We start from the raw sequence: 17,320 nt of genomic DNA, 5'->3' as shown, positions 1-17,320 counted from the left end.
ACACAAATTATGCAAACTTCTGCTGGCAAGATTTTGTAATATAAAATACAATGAGATTCCATTTACATTTAGGGTTTGGAGTACTTGCTCCCTGTTTGCAACATAAATTCTAACAAAATACAGCTCTGCTCATTCTAATTGTAAGTGGGACTTAAGTGTAGTCCTTATTTCAGTGTTTAAGATAATACAAAAAGAGTTTGCCTAAGAATCATCATCCTGAAACAAAGCCTTTGGTACGGAACTACGAGGCAGAGTCCCACACTCGTATTCATCAGTTCGTGTTCGTTTGTTATCTGCTGTCACTGGTGTCTCACATACTCTGTCATATTCCACTGATCTATGTTCGTTCTTCCTTTTGGCTAATCTCTTTTGCTGATCCGCTTTGTCTTTAGAGTTCTTCGTTTGTTTCGGTGCCCAAACTCTACAAAGATCAGGCATCCAACTTGTGAAACTCGAGAATCTTCTTGCCCTTTCCCTCATTTCTTGTGCTTCAACTACTTTCCTAGCTTCTCTGCACTCCCTGCTCTCTTTCTTCAGAAGGTTCTTCTTACTCGAACCGGGAACATCTTTATTTCTTTGACTGCGATGATGACTCTTGCCATTCCTATGGATGTTTTCTCTCCCTGATTGGCTACTGTCTTCGTTGTTTATGAAACTATCTGCAAGATCCTCATCACTGAACATAAGCAGATCCATCTCTGTATAAATTATGCTGACAGCTTCTCCAAGAATATGATGATACCTGTAAAGGGGCAAAGCCAATGGTATTAGAATAAATACACAAATAACCAAAACTACTATACTTTCTCAGAATGGAACTATACATACCTGGCTTTTATAATTTTATCCACATACTTGTCAAGACTCCAATTACTAAAGAATCCACCGTCTAACTTGCACTGTATGGCCTCAAGAAGCATGCAAATCTGTTTTGCAAACTTCTGAGTTACAGACTCCTCATTTCCGAGACCTATCTCTGATCTTAGAATCTCCATTCGAAAAAGAATCTGCAGCTCGTATCTTATAGCTAATTAAAGAAAACAGAACAATAATGCCAACAGCTTAGATAAATGAAAGAAAGCATCTAAATGGCACAAAAGGATACTCTCTAATGATGTTACTGGGTGAAGCTTCTTCAGACTTCTGCTCACTGTCCGTGGATGATGAATGTTTCTTTTTAAACTTGGCAACTAAATCTTTCGGTTCTTTCAGTAACATCTTGGTTAGCTCCTCAGTGACCGACAAGAGGGTTCCACTCTCACAGCTATAATCCTTCTCAAGTCTTTGAGAGGAATGGAGGAGACAGGACTTGACAAGCCGTTCTGCCAGAGCTGCCAAATCTATATCCTCAGACTCGATCCCTTTCTTTATTTTACTAGGAAGACTAGCAAAGAAAACTTCTGATGACTCTGATGCTATAACAGATGTATCATTCTCCTGCCTTACGGATAGACGATTTCCACTCAGAGCTATCTCCTCCTCAGATCCAGGTAAAGAGATAGCCTTTTCTGTCTCTTCAGATGAGTTGTGCTTTCTCACAACTGGATCTGCTTCCACATCTTTCTGTGCATCGCAGCTACTAGCAACGGATAAGCTGCAACCTCTCGGTTTCCTAATCTGTTTTATCCAGCATTTCAGAAACTTATATTTCTTCGAGTTGCTAAACTTGGAAAAGTACACATCCTCCAGATCTATTTGACCATAACCTTTCACTGATCTGCAGAATTCCTCCCAGCTAATGTCATGAAGTGAGTTTAGAATCTTTCTGCTTAGTTTTCTTCTGTTTTCGCCACAACTGACCATCTTACTGCTATCTTCATGATCCACAGTTTGAGGAGAGACTTCATTGTCAAAAACATAGATTAAAGCCGAGGAGAAAGTAAATGGCTTGAGGATTCCTGTCCGAGAACTACCATTGCTACTCGTTAGAGATACCAAAGCTGAGTAGCCTTCCCTATAGAGATAACTTAATAAAATCTGCCAAACAGGAGACGATCTTTTCACTACTTTCTCACCCGTCTCCTTCTCTAGTATCTGAAAGACCCGACCAGCCCAAAATCCACTCTCCTCCTCCAGGTTTTGGTCAGAATCCTGGGAGACTTCATGAACGACAAAAGTACCAGAAGTATACCTCTCGAGTTCGATAAGATCATCACACATCCTCAAGGCTTTAATACTGAGTTTGGTGATTCTATTACAGAACTCTTCAGTTAGAGATTCCTCAGATGCAGTACCCAGGTTGACGAACTCACCACACCTCTTCCCACTCGAAATTTCAGAAGAAGAAAACTCTAGCTCGCCGCACTTGCACTCCATAGGTTTACCATCAATATCAGCGATCTCAAGACTAACCTGAGCAGTAAACTTGCGGCTAGTAGATAGCTTCGGCGAAACACCAATGGTTGGATATATCAATCCAAAGGGAACTATTGAAGAACCATAAACAACTGAATCCGTAGAACAATGCCCCCAACCCAACTCTCTAACTCCACTATCGAAAAACCCAGACTTTAATCCCAATTCACTTCTTTCACCGAATCTAACATCAATCCAGCTCAAGTGGATATCTCTACCACCAAACAAGTCATTGACACAGTCAAAAACCTCAGTCAACTTCGACTTGAACAAACCCAACTCTCTCAAGCACTCATCACCACTCTTAACGTCGAGAAACTCAGAAACCCAATTCAAATCCCTAGAAATTGGGGAAAACATCAATACCAAATTCGATCTGACTACGTCGACTCCACCATCCGTGAACCCAGGAATCAAACCTATCTCCGGATCTCGAACCACCGGCTCCCAAGCGTAATCGTAAACGATCTGTCGCAGAGACGCCGCAACGTTGACCCCGCGAGCCGCCGAATTGGAAGTCGATCGGAGCTCGCATCGCTTGACGGCGTCGATGGCGCGTCTGAGGGAGGCGAGTGTAGGGCCAGGGAGGTCAAACGAAAGCTTGGAAGATGGAATCGAGAGCGCAGAGAGCTTCGAGGAAGATAAGAGAGAGGATAGAGAGGAAATGAAGAACTTGAAAGAGAAGAGAGAAGCGGAGAGTGGAGGGAACGAGAGAAGCTTCTCGGCGGCGGAGATCACGACGGCTAGGTATTGCTCCGATGTGGGTGTGAGAAGAAGGGGGTTGAGATCTATGAGGAGCACGATACGCTGCGTTTTGGCGTATAATAAATCTCCAGCCATTGAAAATGAGAGAGAGAGGTATTGATTTTAGATTTGAGGGTTTAAAGGAAGAGAGGGGCGGGCGGGGGGGGAGCGACTGTCTTGCCGGGAAAATATTTTGCCACGTCATCAGATTGAAGATTAATTGGGCCTTAGTTATCTCAAGATTACAGGCCCATTTACAATTGAGAAGAAAGGCATACCTTCTAAAAACTCAATCAGGTAATTAGGCATACATGAGTGAGTGTATCCAATTATAACCTGGTTTAGTAGTAATGTGGAACTCGATGTTCTTGCACCTGTCGTGTGTGTCATTTCCCTTTGTAAGTGTGTGTAGAGCCCGGTCCTTCCTTGGCATAGTGAAATGAAACATTCGACTAATGATTCCTAAAATTATTAATGGTTGATATTTATATGTTTTAGGTCCCCAAATGATTAAGAAATAAATATATTTAGTAATTGTCTCAAGCTTATAAATTTCAGGACCGGCCAAGTTGGGTCTAGCTATAGATTGCTTTGAAACACAGGTACTTGAAAAAGCGGGCCGGAAAGTCTAGAGAGCGACATGGAAAAAGGTTTCGTTATCTATATCATTAAAACTGAATTACAAATTAGGTTTGTTTGAAAACTTGAATTGCAGTTTAAAAAGATGGTTTATTTGGAAACATGGATAACAATGTTATATTAGATTTTAACCCGTGCAACCGCACGGGTGTTTGTTTTCACTTTTCTATACATAAATTATTGTTTTAGAACATAAGTGATATATATTTTTAATGTTAATCATATACTTAAATATTTATATAACTATTTTAAATACAATAATTTTATAATTTACATGTTATAATTAATTAATTGTTTAAACCTTATGTATTTTCTACTTCTTATTATATATTTATCTTATTGTATTTGCATTTAGTTATTAAGCAAATTAATATATTCATGAGAAAATATATTTAAAAAATATTTTGTATTTAATTTATGTTAAATTCTGACCCGTATTTCAAAACTGGATTTTTTTTACCAATATTTTTATGCTTATTCATTTTAGATAATTTATTATTGTATATATAAAAGTGTAAGATATGTTAATTTTTAGACATGTATTATATAGTTTGTTAATTTTAAGCCGTTCTATCATCATATTATATTTTAAATAAATAGTTTATATTTATGAAAATAAAATTTATAAATTTATCAATTGAATATAATTTTATCATATTTATTTTAGTATAATAATTATATTTTAACATGATCATGACTATAAAAGTAGATAAAATAAGATTTAACTTATTTATTTTCATTTCTAAACGATAACTTAAAATACATTAAGTTATTGTTTAAATATTACACAGATTTATTAGAATTTTTAAAATATAATATATAAATATATATTATATTTAAAATGAAAATATATTATGATTAAAGTAGTTACAAAGATTTTATATTATTAACTTTAAAGAAATACATGTTAATTTTTATACATGTATCATATAGTTTGATAATGTTAACCCATCTTACCAACATATTAGATTTTATTTTTGAACATAAATATTTTATAATTACAAAAATAAAATATATAAATATATAAATTTAATACAATTTTATTATATTTAGCTCAATATAATAATTTTAATTTAATATGATTGATTATGATTATATAATAACTAAAATATTATAGATTTTTTTATTTTTCATTTTATATAACTGAATATATTAATGTATAATAATATTTTAAACTAATTTCAAAATTAGTGAAAATATTTAAATATAATTTCAAAAATGAAGATCTTGTAAAAATCTTTTTAAACAGATTTGTTAGAATTTTAAAATAAATATATTTATATTTAAAATGAAAAGATATCAAAAGATACTATGATTAAAATATTTTAAAAATTATATTTATTATTAGTCTGAATTAAAATATAGTATGAATTTCTATGAATAGGTCCATTAGGTCTATTTTTTAAAAAAATCACACATGAATCAAGGTTGTGACTTCTGTTTTAATATATAAGATGAGAATTGTTTGGAAACTTGGATAATAGTATATGTATTTTCTTTTATTTACACAATTAGTCATTGCATTTATAATAAATTAGGTATTTCTTTTTGTATTTTTTTTTATTTACAGATTCTACCACTACATTTAAAATTAATTTAAATTAATTAATTTAAATTCCAAAACTTATCTAAACAAATCGATATTCATATATTGATCATTATTAATATTGTACAAATATTACTAAATAAAAAAAATTTCTATTTCATTTAATTTAGTCAAACACATTAAAATAATTTTTTTATTTGTTTACGGAATCAGTTAGGCATAGACATTCGGGTACCTATTTAAGTACGGGTTGTTTCTTTCGGGTAAAAATTTTTTGGGTTTTGAAATATCTTTTTAGGTACTTCCTTTTTGTATTTCATTTTATTTACGGATTCTACCACTGCATTTAAATTTAATTTAAATTAACAAATTACAATTCCAAAACTTATCTAAACAAATCGATATTCATATATTGATTATTATTATTAAAATTGAAAAAAATATTACTAAATAAAAAATTTTCTATTTAACTTAATTTAGCCAAACACATAAATATATATCTATACATATATTTAGTTGTTTACGGAATCTGTTAGGCATAGACATCCGGGTACCCAATTAGGTACGGATCGTTTTCTCGGGTATAGATTTTTTGGGTTTTAAAATTAGGCCATGTTTGGATATAAATTTATGTGTGATTTTCAAGTTGGATCTCCCAGGTCTGTATGAATTTAGTTTTGATGTACATAAAAGTAAAAATATTCAAATAACGAATGTATTTGAAAATGATTTGGATATTTGAACCAAAAATAATCATATTATCCAGTTCGATCTGGATCTTTTGAATACAATTAGTTATATGTAGTCATATATAAAATATATTGCACTAATCATGAAAAACAAATATCAATGTATAAATACATAAAAACTAATACCTGCACGGGCGCGCGGGTCAAGCTCTAGTTTTAATTAAGCATTGAGCAAGGAAGATGCCATGTAAAATATTATATCGAACAAAGATTGAAACATCAAACAAAGTGTGTTCAGATAAATTTACGCAAAAGGGATTTGGAAGACTCAAAACATCAAAAAATATGTCTTAATCGGCCTTTCTCGTCAGTTTATGCAAGGGCAAGAAAAGATAACACATAACTCTAAAATAGACCTATTAATTTTAAATGGTTTGAATTTCACCCTAAGATTTCTGGTCATAAAACCTTTAAATATTCAAAAAGAAAAATCAGCTAACTATAAAAAGATAAAATCAAACATAAGGAGAAAAAGACAACTTTAGTTTGTTATCTTACAGGTACATATATAAACAATGAGTTTTATTACAATATTGATATGAAAGATTGGAAAAAGGATAAATAATTTTTTTATAGAACTCACAAGCATAATATTAAGTTCCCATTCGTATAGCTTTGTTATTTCTTTTTATTCCCAGGACAGTTACTTCCTTTTTCTAGTCCTATTATCATATTCTTCATTACATTAGCCATGCAAATACAACAAGAAAATTATGGCAACAAAGCTTTGGTACTCTATTTATTCATAACCAAATTCTTTAGTGCCCTTACAGCATCCATCAACATCTGCTTAACTTGCATAAAACATTACGACCTTACTTATATAGATTCTCAATACCTACTCATTACAACCTACTTTTCCTGATGTCCTTCAAACAAAATTTTACTCACCTTAAGAAAATTAGAAAGTGGCTGCTATTTTACATGCAATTTTCCTAATATGATATAGTTTAGGTTAATCATCTTAAGACTGAGACACACTCACTGATGTTAAAAAAATATTAAAAACAATATAACATAGTGGGGGTCAAAAGAAACTTTCAATATTCTGTTTGATAACGTATATATGACCCATACTATAGTTATATTGGTCAACTCAACTTCATGAAAGAAAGTGTAACTCAAAATACATTAACCTAAACATGAGTTTCATTTTGAAAGAAATTCTAAAACTGATACCGTACATTCTCTTTAATTTATATGATAAACTCTTGTATCCTCACCCTATATATTCTTAGTATCTGTGCATATCAAAATCCATCCTATCTTTTAAGCATAAACAAAATAAAAAGGACAAGGAAAAAAAAAAGATTAACCAATAAGATGGGAAGCAAAGCTGTTGTCTCAGTCTACTTAATTATTTCACTGTGTGCTGCCATCTTTGTCACTCGTGAAGTAGCGCAAATGCAAAATCCTCAGGCGATTCCAGGACTTTTTCCACCTGGCTTAGTACCTATTGATCTCGTCAAATGTTGGTCGTCTCTCTTTACCGTCCAAGGATGTGTCCTGGCAATCTCCAACTCATTTTTTTTCTGGAAAATTTGAAAACGTTGAAGCGGCATGCTGCAAGGTGTTTTCAACTTTAGATGCAAACTGTTGGCCTCATATGTTTCCTTTGAATCCTTTCTTCCCTCCTCTCCTCAAGGACAATTGTGCGCGTATCACCCCTAACTCCCCTGCACACAACTGAAAGGAACAATGATTGTTTGTCTACAGTTTTAGACTAGTATATTAGCTTCAATTTCTAAGTTTTTCATGTGTGAACTTAATTATTAGGAGAGCCCTATATTTACCTTCCTCAATAAAGTGAAATTTTAGCAATATCTACAACTCTTGTTAATGTGTTTTGGTCACATTATACTTCTATAATTACAAATACATCACTAAAAATGGGTTTGTTATCTATCTTCAGTTGGCTATGTAAAATATTATATCGGAAATTAAAACTCACAAAAACACGACTCGAACAAAGATTGAAACATCAAACAAAGTGCATTCAAATAAATTGACGCAAAATGGATTCAGAAGACTCAAAACGTCAAAAATATGTCTTAATCGGCCTTTCTCGTCAGTTTATGCAAGGGCAAGAAAAGATAACACATAACTCTAAAATAGACCTATTAATTTTAAATGGTTTGAATTTCACCCTAAGATTTTTGGTCATAAAACCTTTAGATATTCAAAAAGAAAAATCTGCTAACTATAAAAAGATAAAATCAAACATAAGGAGAAAAAGACAACTTTAGTTTGTTATCTTACAGGTACATATATAAACAATGAGTTTTATTACAATACTGATATGAAAGATTGGAAAAAGGATAAATAATTTTTTATAGAACTCACAAGCATAATATTAAGTTCCCATTCGTATAGCTTTGTTATTTCTTTTTATTCCCAGGACAGTTACTTCCTTTTTCTAGTCCTATCATCATATTCTTCATTACATTAGCCATGCAAATACAACAAGAAAATTATGGCAACAAAGCTTTGGTACTCTATTTATTCATAACCAAATTCTTTAGTGTCCTTACAGCATCCATCAACATCTGCTTAACTTGCATAAAACATTACGACCTTACTTATATAGATTCTCAATACCTACTCATTACAACCTACTTTTCCTGATGTCCTTCAAACAAAATTTTACTCACCTTAAGAAAATTAGAAAGTGGCTGCTATTTTACATGCAATTTTCCTAATATGATATAGTTTAGGTTAATCATCTTAAGACTGAGACACATTCACTGATGTTAAAAAAATATTAAAAACAATATAAAATAGTGGGGGTCAAAAGAAACTTTCAATATTCTGTTTGATAACGTAAATATGACCATACTATAGTTATATTGGTCAACTCAACTTCATGAAAGAAAGTGTAACTCAAAATACATTAACCTAAACATGAGTTTCATTTTGAAAGAAATTCTAAAACTGATACCGTACATTCTCTTTAATTTATATGATAAACTCTTGTATCCTCACCCTATATATTCTTAGTATCTGTGCATATCAAAATCCATCCTATCTTTTAAGCATAAAACAAATAAAAAGGACAAGGAAAAAAAAAGATTAACCAATAAGATGGGAAGCAAAGCTGTTGTCTCAGTCTACTTAATTATTTCACTGTGTGCTGCCATCTTTGTCACTCGTGGAGTAGCTCAAATGCAAAATCCTCAGGCGATTCCAGGACTTTTTCCACCTGGCTTAGTACCTATTGATCTCGTCAAATGTTGGTCGTCTCTCTTTACCGTCCAAGGATGTGTCCTGGCAATCTCCAACTCTTTTTTTTCTGGAAATTTTGAAAACGTTGAAGCGGCATGCTGCAAGGTGTTTTCAACTTTAGATGCAAACTGTTGGCCTCATATGTTTCCTTTGAATCCTTTCTTCCCTCCTCTCCTCAAGGACAATTGTGCGCGTATCACCCCTAACTCCCCTGCACACAACTGAAAGGAACAATGATTGTTCGTCTGCAGTTTTAGACTAGTATATTAGCTTCAATGTCTAAGTTTTTCATGTGTGAACTCAATTATTAGGAGAGCCCTATATTTACCTTTTCCTCAATAAAGTGAAATTTTAGCAATATCTACAACTCTTGTCAATGTGTTTTGGTCACATTATACTTCTATAATTACAAATACATCACTAAAAATGGGTTTGTTATCTATCTTCAGTTGGCTATGTAAAATATTATATCGGAAATTAAAACTCACAAAAACACGACTCGAACAAAGATTGAAACATCAAACAAAGTGCATTCAAATAAATTGACGCAAAATGGATTCAGAAGACTCAAAACGTCGAAAAATATGTCTTAATCGGCCTTTCTCGTCAGTTTATGCAAGGGCAAGAAAAGATAACACATAACTCTAAAATAGACCTATTAATTTTAAATGGTTTGAATTTCACCCTAAGATTTCTGGTCATAAAACCTTTAGATATTCAAAAAGAAAAATCTGCTAACTATAAAAAGAGAAAATCAAACATAAGGAGAAAAAGACAACTTTAGTTTGTTATCCTACAGGTACATATATAAACAATGAGTTTTATTACAATACTGATATGAAAGATTGGAAAAAGGATAAATATTTTTTTTATAGAATTCACAAGCATAATATTAAGTTCCCATTCGTATAGCTTTGTTATTTCTTTTTATTCCCAGGACAGTTACTTCCTTTTTCTAGTCCTATCATCATATTCTTCATTACATTAGCCATGCAAATACAACAAGAAAATTATGGCAACAAAGCTTTGGTACTCTATTTATTCATAACCAAATTCTTTAGTGTCCTTACAGCATCCATCAACATCTGCTTAACTTGCATAAAACATTACGACCTTACTTATATAGATTCTCAATACCTACTCATTACAATCTACTTTTCCTGATGTCCTTCAAACAAAATTTTACTCACCTTAAGAAAATTAGAAAGTGGCTGCTATTTTACATGCAATTTTCCTAATATGATATAGTTTAGGTTAATCATCTTAAGACTGAGACACATTCACTGATGTTAAAAAAATATTAAAAACAATATAAAATAGTGGGGGTCAAAAGAAACTTTCAATATTCTGTTTGATAACGTAAATATGACCATACTATAGTTATATTGGTCAACTCAACTTCATGAAAGAAAGTGTAACTCAAAATACATTAACCTAAACATGAGTTTCATTTTGAAAGAAATTCTAAAACTGATACCGTACATTCTCTTTAATTTATATGATAAACTCTTGTATCCTCACCCTATATATTCTTAGTATCTGTGCATATCAAAATCCATCCTATCTTTTAAGCATAAAACAAATAAAAAGGACAAGGAAAAAAAAAAGATTAACCAATAAGATGGGAAGCAAAGCTGTTGTCTCAGTCTACTTAATTATTTCACTGTGTGCTGCCATCTTTGTCACTCGTGGAGTAGCTCAAATGCAAAATCCTCAGGCGATTCCAGGACTTTTTCCACCTGGCTTAGTACCTATTGATCTCGTCAAATGTTGGTCGTCTCTCTTTACCGTCCAAGGATGTGTCCTGGCAATCTCCAACTCTTTTTTTTCTGGAAATTTTGAAAACGTTGAAGCGGCATGCTGCAAGGTGTTTTCAACTTTAGATGCAAACTGTTGGCCTCATATGTTTCCTTTGAATCCTTTCTTCCCTCCTCTCCTCAAGGACAATTGTGCGCGTATCACCCCTAACTCCCCTGCACACAACTGAAAGGAACAATGATTGTTCGTCTACAGTTTTAGACTAGTATATTAGCTTCAATGTCTAAGTTTTTCATGTGTGAACTCAATTATTAGGAGAGCCCTATATTTACCTTTTCCTCAATAAAGTGAAATTTAGCAATATCTACAACTCTTGTCAATGTGTTTTGGTCACATTATACTTCTATAATTACAAATACATCACTAAAAATGGGTTTGTTATCTATCTTCAGTTGGCTATGTAAAATATTATATCGGAAATTAAAACTCACAAAAACACGACTCGAACAAAGATTGAAACATCAAACAAAGTGCATTCAAATAAATTGACGCAAAATGGATTCAGAAGACTCAAAACGTCGAAAATATGTCTTAATCGGCCTTTCTCGTCAGTTTATGCAAGGGCAAGAAAAGATAACACATAACTCTAAAATAGACCTATTAATTTTAAATGGTTTGAATTTCACCCTAAGATTTCTGGTCATAAAACCTTTAAATATTCAAAAAGAAAAATCTGCTAACTATAAAAAGAGAAAATCAAACATAAGGAGAAAAAGACAACTTTAGTTTGTTATCCTACAGGTACATATATAAACAATGAGTTTTATTACAATACTGATATGAAAGATTGGAAAAAGGATAAATAATTTTTTTATAGAACTCACAAGCATAATATTAAGTTCCCATTCGTATAGCTTTGTTATTTCTTTTTATTCCCAGGACAGTTACTTCCTTTTTCTAGTCCTATCATCATATTCTTCATTACATTAGCCATGCAAATACAACAAGAAAATTATGGCAACAAAGCTTTGGTACTCTATTTATTCATAACCAAATTCTTTAGTGCCCTTACAGCATCCATCAACATCTGCTTAACTTGCATAAAACATTACGACCTTACTTATATAGATTCTCAATACCTACTCATTACAACCTACTTTTCCTGATGTCCTTCAAACAAAATTTTACTCACCTTAAGAAAATTAGAAAGTGGCTGCTATTTTACATGCAATTTTCCTAATATGATATAGTTTAGGTTAATCATCTTAAGACTGAGACACATTCACTGATGTTAAAAAAATATTAAAAACAATATAAAATAGTGGGGGTCAAAAGAAACTTTCAATATTCTGTTTGATAACGTAAATATGACCATACTATAGTTATATTGGTCAACTCAACTTCATGAAAGAAAGTGTAACTCAAAATACATTAACCTAAACATGAGTTTCATTTTGAAAGAAATTCTAAAACTGATACCGTACATTCTCTTTAATTTATATGATAAACTCTTGTATCTCACCCTATATATTCTTAGTATCTGTGCATATCAAAATCCATCCTATCTTTTAAGCATAAACAAAATAAAAAGCACAAGGAAAAAAAAAAGATTAACCAATAAGATGGGAAGCAAAGCTGTTGTCTCAGTCTACTTAATTATTTCACTGTGTGCTGCCATCTTTGTCACTCGTGGAGTAGCTCAAATGCAAAATCCTCAGGCGATTCCAGGACTTTTTCCACCTGGCTTAGTACCTATTGATCTCGTCAAATGTTGGTCGTCTCTCTTTACCGTCCAAGGATGTGTCCTGGCAATCTCCAACTCTTTTTTTTCTGGAAAATTTGAAAACGTTGAAGCGGCATGCTGCAAGGTGTTTTCAACTTTAGATGCAAACTGTTGGCCTCATATGTTTCCTTTGAATCCTTTCTTCCCTCCTCTCCTCAAGGACAATTGTGCGCGTATCACCCCTAACTCCCCTGCACACAACTGAAAGGAACAATGATTGTTCGTCTACAGTTTTAGACTAGTATATTAGCTTCAATGTCTAAGTTTTTCATGTGTGAACTCAATTATTAGGAGAGCCCTATATTTACCTTTTCCTCAATAAAGTGAAATTTAGCAATATCTACAACTCTTGTCAATGTGTTTTGGTCACATTATACTTCTATAATTACAAATACATCACTAAAAATGGGTTTGTTATCTATCTTCAGTTGGCTATGTAAAATATTATATCGGAAATTAAAACTCACAAAAACACGACTCGAACAAAGATTGAAACATCAAACAAAGTGCATTCAGATAAATTGACGCAAAAGGGATTCAGAAGACTCAAAACGTCGAAAAATATGTCTTAATCGGCCTTTCTCGTCAGTTTATGCAAGGGCAAGAAAAGATAACACATAACTCTAAAATAGACCTATTAATTTTAAATGGTTTGAATTTCACCCTAAGATTTCTGGTCATAAAACCTTTAGATATTCAAAAAGAAAAATCTGCTAACTATAAAAAGATAAAATCAAACATAAGGAGAAAAAGACAACTTTAGTTTGTTATCTTACAGGTACATATATAAACAATGAGTTTTATTACAATACTGATATGAAAGATTGGAAAAAGGATAAATAATTTTTTTATAGAACTCACAAGCATAATATTAAGTTCCCATTCGTATAGCTTTGTTATTTCTTTTTATTCCCAGGACAGTTACTTCCTTTTTCTAGTCCTATCATCATATTCTTCATTACATTAGCCATGCAAATACAACAAGAAAATTATGGCAACAAAGCTTTGGTACTCTATTTATTCATAACCAAATTCTTTAGTGCCCTTACAGCATCCATCAACATCTGCTTAACTTGCATAAAACATTACGACCTTACTTATATAGATTCTCAATACCTACTCATTACAACCTACTTTTCCTGATGTCCTTCAAACAAAATTTTACTCACCTTAAGAAAATTAGAAAGTGGCTGCTATTTTACATGCAATTTTCCTAATATGATATAGTTTAGGTTAATCATCTTAAGACTGAGACACATTCACTGATGTTAAAAAAATATTAAAAACAATATAAAATAGTGGGGGTCAAAAGAAACTTTCAATATTCTGTTTGATAACGTAAATATGACCATACTATAGTTATATTGGTCAACTCAACTTCATGAAAGAAAGTGTAACTCAAAATACATTAACCTAAACATGAGTTTCATTTTGAAAGAAATTCTAAAACTGATACCGTACATTCTCTTTAATTTATATGATAAACTCTTGTATCCTCACCCTATATATTCTTAGTATCTGTGCATATCAAAATCCATCCTATCTTTTAAGCATAAACAAATAAAAAGGACAAGGAAAAAAAAAGATTAACCAATAAGATGGGAAGCAAAGCTGTTGTCTCAGTCTACTTAATTATTTCACTGTGTGCTGCCATCTTTGTCACTCGTGGAGTAGCTCAAATGCAAAATCCTCAGGCGATTCCAGGACTTTTTCCACCTGGCTTAGTACCTATTGATCTCGTCAAATGTTGGTCGTCTCTCTTTACCGTCCAAGGATGTGTCCTGGCAATCTCCAACTCTTTTTTTTCTGGAAAATTTGAAAACGTTGAAGCGGCATGCTGCAAGGTGTTTTCAACTTTAGATGCAAACTGTTGGCCTCATATGTTTCCTTTGAATCCTTTCTTCCCTCCTCTCCTCAAGGACAATTGTGCGCGTATCACCCCTAACTCCCCTGCACACAACTGAAAGGAACAATGATTGTTCGTCTACAGTTTTAGACTAGTATATTAGCTTCAATGTCTAAGTTTTTCATGTGTGAACTCAATTATTAGGAGAGCCCTATATTTACCTTTTCCTCAATAAAGTGAAATTTTAGCAATATCTACAACTCTTGTCAATGTGTTTTGGTCACATTATACTTCTATAATTACAAATACATCACTAAAAATGGGTTTGTTATCTATCTTCAGTTGGCTATGTAAAATATTATATCGGAAATTAAAACTCACAAAAACACGACTCGAACAAAGATTGAAACATCAAACAAAGTGCATTCAAATAAATTGACGCAAAAGGGATTCAGAAGACTCAAAACGTCGAAAAATATGTCTTAATCGGCCTTTCTCGTCAGTTTATGCAAGGGCAAGAAAAGATAACACATAACTCTAAAATAGACCTATTAATTTTAAATGGTTTGAATTTCACCCTAAGATTTCTGGTCATAAAACCTTTAGATATTCAAAAAGAAAAATCTGCTAACTATAAAAAGATAAAATCAAACATAAGGAGAAAAAGACAACTTTAGTTTGTTATCTTACAGGTACATATATAAACAATGAGTTTTATTACAATACTGATATGAAAGATTGGAAAAAGGATAAATAATTTTTTTATAGAACTCACAAGCATAATATTAAGTTCCCATTCGTATAGCTTTGTTATTTCTTTTTATTCCCAGGACAGTTACTTCCTTTTTCTAGTCCTATCATCATATTCTTCATTACATTAGCCATGCAAATACAACAAGAAAATTATGGCAACAAAGCTTTGGTACTCTATTTATTCATAACCAAATTCTTTAGTGCCTTACAGCATCCATCAACATCTGCTTAACTTGCATAAAACATTACGACCTTACTTATATAGATTCTCAATACCTACTCATTACAACCTACTTTTCCTGATGTCCTTCAAACAAAATTTTACTCACCTTAAGAAAATTAGAAAGTGGCTGCTATTTTACATGCAATTTTCCTAATATGATATAGTTTAGGTTAATCATCTTAAGACTGAGACACATTCACTGATGTTAAAAAAATATTAAAAACAATATAAAATAGTGGGGGTCAAAAGAAACTTTCAATATTCTGTTTGATAACGTAAATATGACCATACTATAGTTATATTGGTCAACTCAACTTCATGAAAGAAAGTGTAACTCAAAATACATTAACCTAAACATGAGTTTCATTTTGAAAGAAATTCTAAAACTGATACCGTACATTCTCTTTAATTTATATGATAAACTCTTGTATCCTCACCCTATATATTCTTAGTATCTGTGCATATCAAAATCCATCCTATCTTTTAAGCATAAACAAAATAAAAAGCACAAGGAAAAAAAAAAGATTAACCAATAAGATGGGAAGCAAAGCTGTTGTCTCAGTCTACTTAATTATTTCACTGTGTGCTGCCATCTTTGTCACTCGTGGAGTAGCTCAAATGCAAAATCCTCAGGCGATTCCAGGACTTTTTCCACCTGGCTTAGTACCTATTGATCTCGTCAAATGTTGGTCGTCTCTCTTTACCGTCCAAGGATGTGTCCTGGCAATCTCCAACTCATTTTTTTCTGGAAAATTTGAAAACGTTGAAGCGGCATGCTGCAAGGTGTTTTCAACTTTAGATGCAAACTGTTGGCCTCATATGTTTCCTTTGAATCCTTTCTTCCCTCCTCTCCTCAAGGACAATTGTGCGCGTATCACCCCTAACTCCCCTGCACACAACTGAAAGGAACAATGATTGTTCGTCTACAGTTTTAGACTAGTATATTAGCTTCAATGTCTAAGTTTTTCATGTGTGAACTCAATTATTAGGAGAGCCCTATATTTACCTTTTCCTCAATAAAGTGAAATTTTAGCAATATCTACAACTCTTGTCAATGTGTTTTGGTCACATTATACTTCTATAATTACAAATACATCACTAAAAATGGGTTTGTTATCTATCTTCAGTTGGCTATGTAAAATATTATATCGGAAATTAAAACTCACAAAAACACGACTCGAACAAAGATTGAAACATCAAACAAAGTGCATTCAAATAAATTGACGCAAAATGGATTCAGAAGACTCAAAACGTCGAAAAATATGTCTTAATCGGCCTTTCTCGTCAGTTTATGCAAGGGCAAGAAAAGATAACACATAACTCTAAAATAGACCTATTAATTTTAAATGGTTTGAATTTCACCCTAAGATTTCTGGTCATAAAACCTTTAGATATTCAAAAAGAAAAATCTGCTAACTATAAAAAGAGAAAATCAAACATAAGGAGAAAAAGACAACTTTAGTTTGTTATCTTACAGGTACATATATAAACAATGAGTTTTATTACAATACTGATATGAAAGATTGGAAAAAGGATAAATAATTTTTTTATAGAACTCACAAGCATAATATTAAGTTCCCATTCGTATAGCTTTGTTATTTCTTTTTATTCCCAGGACAGTTACTTCCTTTTTCTAGTCCTATCATCATATTCTTCATTACATTAGCCATGCAAATACAACAAGAAAATTATGGCAACAAAG

General features: G+C 32.3%; 6 protein-coding genes across 6 annotated transcripts; 5 read left to right on the top strand and 1 right to left on the bottom strand.

Annotated features, from left to right (window-relative positions):
- Window positions 1-23: 23 nt before the first annotated feature.
- LOC111213403 lies at window positions 24-3,249 on the bottom strand. The gene is made up of 3 exons (XM_022715154.2): window positions 1,106-3,249; window positions 829-1,020; window positions 24-742 (listed from the first exon to the last, which is right to left on the bottom strand). Exons 1-3 carry the CDS (start codon window positions 3,193-3,195, stop codon window positions 202-204), a joined length of 2,823 nt encoding a protein of 940 aa, XP_022570875.1. The 5' UTR covers window positions 3,196-3,249; the 3' UTR covers window positions 24-201.
- A 5,461-nt stretch (window positions 3,250-8,710) lies between these two features.
- On the top strand, window positions 8,711-9,640 carry LOC125585273. The gene has a single exon (XM_048754040.1). It carries the CDS (start codon window positions 9,115-9,117, stop codon window positions 9,478-9,480), a length of 366 nt encoding a protein of 121 aa, XP_048609997.1. The 5' UTR covers window positions 8,711-9,114; the 3' UTR covers window positions 9,481-9,640.
- Window positions 9,641-10,544: 904 nt separating this feature from the next.
- Window positions 10,545-11,326, top strand: LOC125585271. The gene has a single exon (XM_048754035.1). The coding sequence runs from the start codon at window positions 10,754-10,756 to the stop codon at window positions 11,240-11,242; it is 489 nt and encodes a 162-aa protein (XP_048609992.1). The 5' UTR covers window positions 10,545-10,753; the 3' UTR covers window positions 11,243-11,326.
- A 1,309-nt stretch (window positions 11,327-12,635) lies between these two features.
- LOC125585272 lies at window positions 12,636-13,087 on the top strand. The gene has a single exon (XM_048754039.1). The coding sequence runs from the start codon at window positions 12,636-12,638 to the stop codon at window positions 12,999-13,001; it is 366 nt and encodes a 121-aa protein (XP_048609996.1). The 3' UTR covers window positions 13,002-13,087.
- Window positions 13,088-13,700: 613 nt separating this feature from the next.
- Window positions 13,701-14,926, top strand: LOC125585269. The gene has a single exon (XM_048754021.1). It carries the CDS (start codon window positions 14,395-14,397, stop codon window positions 14,758-14,760), a length of 366 nt encoding a protein of 121 aa, XP_048609978.1. The 5' UTR covers window positions 13,701-14,394; the 3' UTR covers window positions 14,761-14,926.
- Window positions 14,927-16,140: 1,214 nt separating this feature from the next.
- On the top strand, window positions 16,141-16,687 carry LOC125585270. Its single transcript, XM_048754026.1, has one exon. It carries the CDS (start codon window positions 16,156-16,158, stop codon window positions 16,519-16,521), a length of 366 nt encoding a protein of 121 aa, XP_048609983.1. The 5' UTR covers window positions 16,141-16,155; the 3' UTR covers window positions 16,522-16,687.
- Window positions 16,688-17,320: the final 633 nt, after the last annotated feature.

Source organism: Brassica napus, chromosome A2 (assembly GCF_020379485.1).
Source record: "Brassica napus cultivar Da-Ae chromosome A2, Da-Ae, whole genome shotgun sequence".
Taxonomy (NCBI): Eukaryota; Viridiplantae; Streptophyta; class Magnoliopsida; order Brassicales; family Brassicaceae; genus Brassica; species Brassica napus.
Note: the sequence above shows the minus strand (reverse complement) of the source record. Positions and strands in the feature narration are given on the sequence as shown.